The sequence below is a fragment of the Emys orbicularis genome, chromosome 10, assembly GCF_028017835.1.
Source record: "Emys orbicularis isolate rEmyOrb1 chromosome 10, rEmyOrb1.hap1, whole genome shotgun sequence".
Classification (NCBI taxonomy): domain Eukaryota; kingdom Metazoa; phylum Chordata; order Testudines; family Emydidae; genus Emys; species Emys orbicularis.
Window position 1 is genome coordinate 74,429,101 of NC_088692.1, and position 12,617 is coordinate 74,441,717.

Below are 12,617 nucleotides of genomic sequence, written 5' to 3' on the forward strand. Positions count from 1 at the left end.
GTCTTCTGTCAAATACAATGCAGTTTAGAAAAACCTGACAGACTGGCATCCACGTCAGTGCCAGCAATGGGCAGCACCAAGATTAAAATTCATGGGTCAGAAATGTGGAGTGAGGCCAGGCTGTCAAATCATTCACAGATTTTCAACAGCATTTTATTTCACTTAATAAGCCATCACATCAACCTAAATTGAGCATAATGATCATAAGGTTCCAGCAAATGAACATCACTTTGCCAGCTTCATCATTATGAAGTCACTTGGTATTCACGGTGAAAGCACAGATCCTGGTGAATTCACTAGACACTAACAAACATTCACTTTGGGATGGATTCTGTCTCATTTACAACAGTGTATGTCTGGAATAACTCTCTTGGAAGTGGGAGTTAGCATGGATTTATACTTCTCTAACTGAAAGCAGAATATGAAGTCTATGGAGTTATTCTCAATTTACAACAGTTCTACGGAACACAGAATCTGCCCCAGGAAGTCTGACTGTCATTCAGCAACACTCTTTAATTGCTAAGCTTTTAGGGCTCATTCCAGCCTTCAAATTGGAAGGCACAAACTTTTTGGAATCAGCTACTGTGCATATATGCCATAGCCAGTTTTCCAAGGCACATATTCTGGTATATGAAGAGGCAACATCAAACTCTCTGCTGTAGATGCTTACTGCAGCAATGGAAGGGGTTCTTCTGTCGCTATAGTAAATCCACCTCTCTGAGAGGCGGTAGTTAGGTCGACCAAGAATTATTCCGTAGACCTAGCACTGTATACACTGGGGTTTAGGTGAGCTTAACTCTCTCTCTCTCTCTCTCTCTCTCTCTCTCTCAAGGGCCATGATTTTTTCACATCCCTGAGCGACGTAACTCGGTTGACGTAACTTTCTAGTGTAGAACAGTTCTCGGTAGAATTCTGAGGTATTGTCAGGGGTTTTAAAACAATTACCCTAATGGGCTGAGCTTACACTCCTCACCAGCTATCTTGTAAAATCAACTACTGTGGTTGTACCTGGCTGTGTGGGAAGTACCAAACCCACCAATGAGATTCATGGAGAGAGTGTCAGACTGCAATGGTACAGGTAGGCCACACCCCATCGACGGCAAGGAGAAAGTGAAGCCTTTTGCTCATTAGGAACTTTATACAACACCTACTGACAACAATGAAGAAATTCCCATTGACTTCAGGGGGAGCAGGATCCAGCCCTCAAACTGCGTTATACACATAACTTTCTAAATCAAACCATGGACAATGCATTACCTCCCAGAAATCAGTGTCAGGAAAGGTCTTTTGTCCTTAGCAGATGCTGGTGTGGTTTTGACTCCATTATCAATGATCATGCCAGCCTGGGGAGGAAAAGGAACTTTGTGATGTATTTATACACTTTAAAATTATGATGTCGTTTTAAGTTTCTGGGCCAAATCTTCAAGCTGGTGTAAAACACCAAGAGTTTGTTTTTTTAAGTCAAAGGCATTATCCTGATTTACCCCAGCTGAGGATCTGGCCTTCTACATTTAAAACACCACCTAGACCAACACCAGTGAAAGATGGTGCAACATTTAAAGTACAAGGCAAAGATTTCTGAGAAGGACCAGAATTTTTGTTAAATTTGTCTTGATCACTTAAGCAAAACATCACTCTCTTCAAAGTCACTAGCTCTCTCTGACTTGGGTAGGTGCCTTATGCTTTTGGAGAATCTTTAGCTAATAACATGGCTCTCCAGAAAAATATTTGTATTTTATTAGAATTGTTACCACTCCAGTTGAAGATGAATTGAAATACCAGCCCCTGGCCAAGTAAAAATCCATTCCCATTGATACTCAAGCAACCTGGCTGTGAAATCCTGCCCAGAAGTGCTGCTCCTAGAAGATGTGCATCTGAGAATTGTGTCATAGCATCAGCCACTTGCTGTGTCCTATAATGCATCATTTCAGCATGGACCACTTTCAAGGTTACTGTTTCTGCAAGTGGCATGAGAAACAGGAGGACTGTCCACTCTACCACCTTCTGTCTGCAGCCCCTTAAAAAGCCCCTTGTGTTTTCCAGCACCTGTTCAACCCATCTCACTAGCCAATTAAATACGTGCTGCAATCTAAAGACATTAAGTAACATATGAAGGCTCAGAAGCTCAGTGTACAGTTTCCCAGGGTAGTATGTCTGGGCTGAATAAGTAAAGAGATTTAGGAAGTGATTAGACTGAGCTTATATTATTTTGTCTACCAGATGCTATTTGATCAATGGCTAACATTGGCAGCAATGATCTATAATCAGGCAAGCTGCCAAAAGATGCAGCTAGCGGCACCATTTTAGAAGAGCAAAAGCAGACAGATGACCTGGTGGAAAGGAGTGAAAGTAAGACCTTCTTATCTCTCAACGTCCCATGAGAAAGTTTAGCCTTTAGCCCAAGAATAGTAAAGTGAATCCAGTGTAAACAGAATCTGTAATTCTATTATACCAGCAAACAAGCCACTTTGTTTGTAGATACAAATGCTGAAAATGAGTTTGCAATTGCTTGCAGTGAATCAGAAATCACAGGACTTAATAGCTTGCAGGCTCAGAAAGCTGGAGAAATCGAGTGGTGTTTTTAGACATGAAGATAGTTTTCATTGCGTGCAGACTCACTCGGTAGTTGGAATGTGCCCGATTGTTATAGAATTTTCCCATTGGAATGTGCTCAGTGTAGCCTGGAGAATACATTCCTTCCGAGGGGCCCGTAGGCACATGGTGAAAAACAAACCAAAAGCCTGTTTCCTGCAAAAGGGAATACACAGCATGAGCCTTCACTTGAACTTTACAGATTTACATTAGTACAGGGGCTTACCAGGAAATAGTGCAAGGTGAAAGCCAGCAGATTTCAGGACACATAACAGTAGGTGGTATTGCTCTGTAACTACATGCAAAAGATCCCCCCCCCCCCACACACACACACACCCCACACACACACGAAAGCAGTTATGGCCAGCATTTTCAGGCCACCTAAAATTAGCCTCCGGCATCCATACTGAGGCACCTAAATGTAAACTGGCCTGATTTTCAGAGGTGCTGAGCACCCACAAACCCTACTTACGTCAATGAGAGCTTCAGGTGCTCAGCACCTTTGAAAAATCAGGCCACTTATTTAGGTGCCCAAAATGGATATAGGTGCCTACATTTAAGCATGGAGATTTGGAAACTTTGGGCCAAATACTTTAGTTTGTTTGTTTTTTCAATTAAAAATAAACAAACAAAGACAACTGAGCTGAGTTAGAGTTTCTGCAGAATTATCATTAGCATGGATTTAAATGTCACAGCCCTACATATCATTCATGTACTGGTTTAGGACTGAGCCTGTTCCCATTGTGGTCAATAGGAGCTTTGCCATTGACTTAATGGGAGTAGGAGGGTTGGGTCTTTAATTTATACAGGCTCTGGTTTGGGAATGTTGTTAAAAGTAATCCAGATCTGCAATCCCTAACTTCAGCAAATGACCAGAAATGGGCAGGTGAAGGCAAAGGAGATTGCATTTGTAGCACTAGCTGCATCAATATATGGCTTTTAGAAATGCCTGAGCAGTGGAAACAGTGAGAACCAAAAGTTGCAGGGCTTTTGCAGTTGTTCTGAATTTTCCCAAATAAGAAACCTTTGTACTCACTTCGGATCCTGCAGCTGCACAGTTTATAAGGTTGTTATGTGGATTGGCCATCCAGAAGGTGGATACAGCACTGCAGATCAGGAACAAAAAAGAGCATGAAAATGACCCCCGAAGCACACACAAAGGGGTTAGCATTCCATTGCATACAGTACAGGCAGGTCAGATCATAAAGCAGATAAGCTACTGCCTAGAGGGTGTAGCAACTGGGGCTTCTTTCTCTCTCATCATATCACAGCTGTCACCATCATCTGCAGATGCAGCAAAATGGCCTTATCTTTAAAGACCTCAGGAATTAAATGAGTCATTTCTACTGAAATCCCAACCCTGGTATGAAGCTGTTAGCTGTCAATTATATTTCATGATAAGGTAAATGTGTCATTGCACAAGTCATAGACAAGAAAAGCCCTACAATGGGGCTCCAGGTTCCCTGGAGACTGGTTTAGCCAGGGTTTTGACAAAGAGTTTCTATGGGCTTTTCATAGCAATCCCCTAGCATCTGCTCTTTCCACATGCTACTGTGCTTCACTACCATCCCCCACTGGCTTCTCAGTCCATGGCCAGATTCTCATAGCCATCCTTAGACTGAATACTCCCTCTGAAATCAAGAGGACTATTCACAGAGTAAGGTACAAGGCAACATGTGTAAAAATGGACAGAATCTGGCCCCATAATTTTATTTTAAAAATTCAATAAGAAGCTGGGGGGGAAAAGAGTTAGCCCTCTGATGTCACAAAGCCTAAAACTTGCTGTTAGCTAGCCATAGTTACCAGTGAAACCCTAGCTCCAGAATGCGTGCATTGATTGTGCGGGTTCATAGACAGCGAGGGCAGCCATGCTGGCCATGTTTCTCCTATACTTCATCTAAGTCGGTCTTTACAGAGTAATGGGATAAACTGCAAAAAGAACTCTGGCTAAAATGCTTTTCATTTCAACCACTACCGAGTTCTATCCCATAAATCTGCCCTGTTGAGGTTTTGTGAATAGACATATTAGAAGATTGGATCTTGCAAGATGGGAGATGAGGTTGCTTAGCACCTTCTAGGAGGCACTCAGCGGTTTGCCAGGCTGGGCTTGGAGTTTGCCTCAAATAGAAACGGGCTTTAAGAACTTTAATGCACTCACTTATATAGTGATTAGTAGTAGGGACTCTATGCTTAGGCAACCTTTGATATTCCATAGCCACGTTCCAAGGTCTTGCTGAACTACATTGAATTCAACTCTTTGGTTTGAGTTTACTCCCTGTACAGTATATGCCAAGAGGATGCAAAATATGACTGTTGGGACAGATTCTACCACCCTTCCTTACACTGAGTAGTACCCTTACTCCACAAGGAATTCCACTGTATGGGACTAGTTGCAGAATAAAGTACAACTCAGTATGAATAAAGGTGGCAGAGTCTGTCCCTTTCTGAATTTAACAGCATTTTATACCCACATAATGGGAGTGTAAATGAGATGCAAGGCAATGCAGAGTCAGGGCCATTTGTCTTCATATTGCACTTTGAAAGGGATGCATGCAAGAATATCTGCGATAACAAGCACTTTAGTTGACCTTACACTAAAAATACTAAGCAAAATTATACCCTGCATGTGTAAATGTATAAATAGCATGGAAACATCCTGCAGAGACAGCCACCCTATCTTTTGGAGCACACGACCCATATTCCTGAAAGCAGAGTACTTAACTATATACACCCAATCCTGTGTTTCATGGATAAAAAAAAAAGTCAAATCCTACAAGGCGAGGGAAAAAACAAACAAACAAACAAGATTTCCGCTTACTTGCAATCCTGCCTGGGTTTGGGGATGTACCCTGGGTATGCCCCTTCTGTAATCATCTTGCACATTTTACTGTCTCGGTCAGATGGCAGGAGAGTGCTAGGTTTAACGAGCAGTCCAAGGCAGTGATCAAATGTGTTGCGTTCCTCTGGCCCATCCTCAGTAAAGAAGCAGTGTCCCAGGGTGTTGTAGCCCACAACGTCCTTAATCTGCATGTAGAAAAATGGAGCTGCATTCAGATTTAGTTTTCCAGCCACTTAGAGATAATAATAAATAATAATAATGCTATTAATTATTATTATTTTACTGTGGAGCCTCAGTCAGAGACCAGGACCCTATTGTATCAGGAGCTGTACAAACACATTGAGCATAAAGATGGTCCTTGTCCCAACGAATTTACATACTAAGTGATAGTGTAAGCTTTTAAGATTTAATTAGAATTTGCCATTTCACATGAAATGCTAATTACACTCTGCTGTAATCTGCATGTCGAGCAAGTGATAATATTATAATAAAAGACAAATAGCTTGAGAAGACGAAGAGACGGGAATGGGGGGGGGGGGGGGACATCAGATGTTTAAGCCCCATCTGGGCTCATTCACTTTTGTGCGCAGTTACACAAACAGCGAGGTTGATGGACTAAAATGTATCCCCTGAAGTGAAAAAAAAAATATTTTTCCAGACTATCAGAGATGCTGCTAGTTGTTTACTGGACAGGCGGAGTTGTTTTAGGTCTGACCTGACCCCTTTTCCAACTGATGACAAGAGCTTTACTTGAAATTGAAACAAACCAGCTGGTGTTAATCAGTGTAGCTCCATTGAAAACCCTGCAGTTCACATGTAGTTCACACTGCAGCCCTATTGTCTCTCACAGAGCTGTGCTGATTTACCCCAGTTGAAGATCTGAGGTAAAATTTTCAGAAGCAACTAAATGACTTAGGAGCCTAAAACCAGGGCTGGGTGGAAAACAATATTTCCATTTCATGGAAAACATTGAGGTTTCAGAAATGGCTTTTGTTCTGATGTGGAACAAACTTGAGACCTTTCCAAGTTCTTTGTGAACAGTGGGAGAGAGCAAGAGATCTCCAGAACCAGCAGATGATTAGAAAACTCCCATGGGATGTGGGAGATCCAATGTCAATTCACTGCTCTGCCTGGTACCCCCCTCTCCCTGGCCCAATGAATACTCATTTGTCTATACAAAGTGGAACAGCTCAAACAGGAGACACTGAAATGAACGCTGGAGCATGGAATGGGAGACCCAGGCTCAAGTCTCTGCTTTGCCAGATTCAGAGCAGGTACTTGAACGTGGCTGTCCCACATCCCAGGTGAGCACCCTAACCTCTGGGCTACTGATTATTCTGGGGTTGCCATCTGCAGCCAGATCTTCCTGATGAGGTTTGGGTGGAAACCAAGACATTTCCACTAAACAGTTCGGTTTAGACCAGTGGTTCTCAAACTTGGGCTACCGCTTGTGTAGGGAAAGCCCCTGGCGGGCCAGGCTGATTTGTTTACCTACCGGGTCCGCAGGTTCGGCCAATCGCGGCTCCCACTGGCTGTGGTTCGCCGCTCCAGGCCATTGGGGGCTGCAGGAAGGGTGGCCAGTACGTCCCTCAGCCCGCGCCGCTTCCCGCAGCCCCCATTGGCCTGGAGTGGTGAACCATGGCCAGTGGGAGCTGCGATCGGCCAGACCTGCGGACCCGGCAGGTAAACAAACCGGCCCAGCCCGCCAGGGGCTTTCCCTGAACAAGCGGCGGCCCCAGTTTGAGAACCACTGGTTTAGACAAAACAGCTTTTCCAGTAGGAAGAAGTTTTGTTGAAAACTTTGCAACCAGCTCTACCGAAGACCCATTTTCAGAACTGATTGAAGCTCTTGACAGTCCAAGTTCCATTGACTTTAAATGAGACTTGGGCTCCTAAATACCTAGGTCACTTTTGAAAATGGACGTAGGCACTTTTGAAGTGTTTTCTGGTCTTTATCTCAGAGCTTTCAGCCAAGGGGAATCAACTTCCAGGGCTGAACTTGAAATGGTTAAATAGAGACACTCAGACAGAATACTTTGCCTGCCAGATCTATTGCACACTGCCATGTGCAAACACATGTATTATGCATAGCCCATGGTCCAGTGTAAATATTCAAGCCTCTGAACACAAATCATCACAGTAAATTAAAGGCTGTTAAAATTACATGCAGTGTAATACATTCTATTAAATGACTTCTCCGAAATTTGCTCCTAACTCTCTCGATTCAATTAGATAGCCAAGCAAGTCTACCACCACCAGTATTTCAGCGTCAAATGAGTGTGCTGCGCCATTTTAATAATCCCATCTTGGAAAGCATGAAATTTGCCAGCCTTGCAATTAGAAACACCTATTGGATACTAGAACATTTCAGGAAAATTAACTAACTATCTTCAAGAGGAGTATCACCATACCTTTACATCAGCAAGGCCTTTAGTCACAGGGATGCCAAAACTGCAACTGACCAGCTGTGTAAATCTATTATTTTTCCTGAGTACACTGGCAACACTTTAGAGACACATGTTTCTGGAGTGTTTAGCTGCTGAAAGCTGACAAGTGACTTCTCAAACAATTCCTCAGCTACCTGCTACACCAATTCATCACACCAGTGAACTCTGGAACTAGATCTATATGTGTAATACATTAGGACAGAAAAGTGAAAAACGGACGTATTACTTAGAACATGGCTAGGGAACAACAAATCCCTGTATAGGTTCAGCAAAAACAATGAGGAGTCCTTGGGGTACCTTAGAGACTAAAAATTTGTTTGTCTCTAAGGTGCCACAAGGACTTTTCATCTATCACTCTGAAACCTGTATAGGTTCAGTACCATTGCAGAGGTAAACATCTGCTAGTATTGTAAGAGGGAAGCCAATATATTGGCATAGGCTGGAATGCTGTACTGTATCATCTCCTTTGGCAGATATCCTAATGTAGGATTGTGGCTCTGGGGCCAGATCCTCAGCTGGTGTAAGTCAGAATAGCTCCACTGAAGTCAAAGTAGCTACACTGATTTACACGTCACCCTTTAATTGATTAATTACGTTTCCTATTTCTGGCCCCTGAGATGACTCAGACTGGAAACTGACAAATGTGGAACTGTTTCATTTTCAGATTCTCATGCACTAGCACAGTGCTGAAAAGTTTGGGAACTGCTGGACAAGGTTTATTTGTTAAAAAAAATGCATTGGGGGGAAATTAAATTTCACAAAAACCTTACAATTAGTCTATACGCTTATTTTAAGTGTAATTTATGGCTAGATTTGACAGTGCCCTTTTAAATAAAGCAATTGCCATGAAGCGCAGTTGGATTACTGACATCAGATATCACTATAGCAGTTAGATAACACTGCCGCTTATCCCCAGCAGCACAGCTCTCTCGAGTTCTGCCAGACAGTTTATCAGCCTTCATTTAATGTGCATCCTTGATAACAGCTTCCATTTCAGCCTGCACACTATGGGCCAGTTCAGTGGCTCTGACCAGGATGTAAGTAGCAGCAGAATTTGATCAATGGGGTTGCAGTGGTATAATGGAGAGGGAAAGTTGGCCAGCGTATTGCAGCAATCCTGGACAGTTTCGATTACGTAATTACGGCAACAAGGCCATTTCAACCCGTTTGGTTTGAGAAAGGCCATCCATGCCCTTAAAGTGAACATATGCTTATGGACAAGCGTAGAACATGTTTGGTTCGAGCCAGCCACAGCTATTTATTGATTGTCCAGAGACAGGCTTTCAGCATCAGTGTGTAAATGCACAGGAAGAGGACTCTGCCACCAGGAGCAAACAGTGACATGTGTTTATTTTTTATTTCTAATCTTTTATAGCGTTGACATTTCTGAGCCTGCTGCCAAGGGTGCTAAAAGCAAAATAATTTGTGACACTAGTAACCTGAGAGCCCAGTGAAGAGTCTGCATGGAAATTTCCAAGCTGCTTTAACAATGACTTAACTGTTACAAAATACCCAAGTGCCTCCCCCCTCATTCACCAAAGCATTAAGCAAGCCCTTAACTCTAGGCCTGTGAGCTGTCCCATTGAAACCAATGGAAATACTGGAAGTCAATGGGACCACTCACATACCTAAATGTAATCATCTGATCAAGTGCTTTGCTGGTTTGAGGCCTAATATTCCAGCAAATTTTTTGTGTGTGTCTACTGCGAGGCTAGTTCACTCAAAGATCACCAAGGCAACTGGTCTCCTGGCAGGTTATGCCTTGGATCTATCTGCTCACAGAGGCACTGAATGATATGTGAGGAGAAGCGGGCAGGAGATTACTGTTTCCTGATTTTCTCTTCTATAATTTAGCTAACTTAAATAAATGGTGCCCAGATACTACAGTGAAGACCATCTTAGAAGTGCAGGTAATAACAACGGTACTTTCCTCGTTGGAGATTTGGCTGTGTTTTTGTGACTTCAGGTAGTATCTCAAGGGGAAAGAAAACTAGATTTCATAGCAGAAGAGAGCGCTGCAGGATCAGCTGAGGAGGAATTGCTCGGGGCATACGTCCAATTATAGGGTAATAAGATTGAATGCATTTTTAATTGAAATGAACTACATCTGTGTAGTTTATCAAACTTTTAGAAATCCTCTTTTGTGCTGCAACGGGACAAACAGCTAGACTGCACAGCGTGGGATTTCTTTCATGGGGCATTTCATTTCAACAGAGGGCAACAAACATGCGACTGAAATAAAATGTGCAAAATCAATTTTTTGGAGGTAATGAGTAGATTAGTAAATTATACATTTTTAAAAGTAAAACAATAAACAGATTAAATGATCAATGTAGGTTTTTTGTATAGTTGCATTTCTCTTTTAGTGGAGGTTTCTTTTAAATAACTTGCCATGGAACAAACTCCAAGGCCCCTAAAAGAATCACAGTTGTTGAGTAACAACACCAGAATTAAGCAGTTTTCTTCAATCACATCAGCCTGTCTGAATTTCATCATCGCTGTCTTGGCTGGAAAAGCCTGAGAACAGGGATCCTTACAGTATTTCCTAGTCACAATGATATGGTTTTTATTTGGAACAGGCACAAGGGACTGCAAATTTCCAAATACCCAATATAAATCCACCCAGCTGACCCGTGAAATGCCACTCTCTGGGTATTTGGTTTGGCAGTAAGAACAAGCATCAGTCAATAGAGACACAGGGTTTAAAATTAGAATCAGAGCTGAGGTTTTAGTCATCCCTCTGCTAATCAACAGCTGTGCAACCACCACATAGCTAGAGGATGTGTTTATGGTGCCATTATTAGGAACCTTCTCGTTACTTGACAAACAGACTCCTGGTAATTCTCTTCTTCCAGGCTGTGTGTTAGTTACATTCTTAGTGCTGCTACATGGATGGCTTTAAATTGGAAAGCAGCTATACACCTTGGATGTCTAATAAAATGTAGATAAGGTAAAGATTTTTCAGAAACCAAGTCTACAGCAGATTTTAGGATCCTGTTGAAAACAAAATGAGGGGTGAAAAATGTTGAGCTTGAACAGTGCAAGCTTTTACAATGGTTCAATGAAAAGTTAGTGCAGGTGTTTTTAAAATACCAGTGATATACTGGGAGAATTCCTAGTGCTCAATGACCATCATTTGAAACAGCCAGTGGCATGGCATGCTGGTGGTCTCATGTTAAAACACTGATCTCTTATGCCCAGGGTTGAGAGCTTGGCTGGTTAGAGACCTGTTAAAAACACTTTTGTATATTGGCTCGGATTCTTTTTTTCACATGTGGTGCCAACACAGGAAAAATGTGGGATTCCCGAGGAACTAACAGGCATGTCGAGGCCACTGTTTTGGATTGATGCTTGGGAAAAGCTGAGAAGTCAGTCCTGATGTTTGTTACATGCCTTTAAAAGCTCTGCTTTCAAAACACATTTCTGAACCTTTTCTGAATGTGGGGCCAAGGTTTCTCTCTCTCACATTTACAAAATCAATGTATATGGTGGTTGGTTATATGGTTTCAGTACTAACATCCAAATTGTACTTTTTGGCCTTGGGCCAAGATATCCACAAGCAGTCGGGTGGAGCGGACATGGGGTCCTAGCTCTAATTTCTAACGTGCGTGGCTTTCAAAATAATCTTAAAAACAACATAAAGTTAAAGTTGAGGAACACACTAAAGGTAAATGTGATCAACAGAACCTGCTTCTATTTGAGAAGGCACTAAGACGACAAACAGTGCTCCATGACAAAGCCCTTAAAGCTAGCATAACAGTGATACAGAAGGTGTGCATTTGCTGATCAAAGCCTTTTTGAATTAAACTCAGCTGCAGTCCGTGTACTGTTCATGCCCCAGGAAAGCAGCACTGATGGAGTCTTATGAAAATGTGAGAATGTTTTTCATTGTGTTCTTTACTCTGAAGTAGAGTGATTGCCCAGGGGCGCAGGGAGTTTGCTGCTGCTGCGGTCATTACATGCGCTCTCCTGTGCTGTAACTTACCTGATAAATAGATGTTGTACTATAGGAAACCTACAGGATCACCTTAGTGTTCTGACAAACAGCTCTGTTAAATCAGAGGTCTCTGACTGCTTATGTTGTGAATGGGAATTTCAAACAAAAATCCTTATTAGCAAATTAAAGTAACCTTAGATCTAGTGATTATCTTCTTTAACAGTAAACTATTTGTTTATAGATAGATTCAACAACCAGTTGTAGATGGGATTGTCTGCAGGAATCTCTGAATACAGTGGCATTTGAAAGCCCTGTCAGCTCTGAGTCATGTATAAAATTTGGCCCCTGGTTTTGCATTCTTATGTTGGATTTGTGTTTTAGACACATGTTGAAATATATTCATATTAATATCACTCAATAAATCCAGGGCAAAAGAGAAGAGCATTTGGTCTAACTCTACAATTCTATCAGTAATGAGACTTGTTTCAGGGGCCTGAGTATCATTTTCATGTTATTAGGGACAGCAATTGGGCTGGGAATCAAATGACATCTTGATCAGGAAGGCAGTCATCAAACCACTGTTTCTTACCAGCAAGCCATTGGAGCCGTGGACTGTGACACAGCGTGAGAAGGTGTGGTGAATGGAGACACCCTTCACATAGGATGGAGGGTGGTAGCCTCCCTTCTCATCCACATCTCCAGCCAAGTGGAAGTGAATTGGATAGTGTCCCATTCTCTGCTGGCCCATATGTTTCAATTCTAAACCTTCAATATGGGCAGCTTTAAAACCAAGACCAATCTG

The 12,617-nt window shown here is 42.3% G+C and overlaps 1 protein-coding gene across 1 annotated transcript in view; it reads right to left on the reverse strand.

Annotated features, from left to right (window-relative positions):
• The window catches only part of CEMIP (cell migration inducing hyaluronidase 1), a 63,417-nt gene that overhangs the window by 19,709 nt on the left and 31,091 nt on the right, over positions 1-12,617 (reverse strand). The window contains exons 12-16 of the mRNA XM_065412255.1: positions 12,405-12,614; positions 5,411-5,616; positions 3,629-3,698; positions 2,620-2,748; positions 1,258-1,343 (exon numbers count right to left, since the gene is read on the reverse strand). Of these exons, the coding sequence (XP_065268327.1) occupies positions 1,258-1,343; positions 2,620-2,748; positions 3,629-3,698; positions 5,411-5,616; positions 12,405-12,614 (701 nt within the window). The remainder of the gene's footprint in view (positions 1-1,257; positions 1,344-2,619; positions 2,749-3,628; positions 3,699-5,410; positions 5,617-12,404; positions 12,615-12,617) is intronic.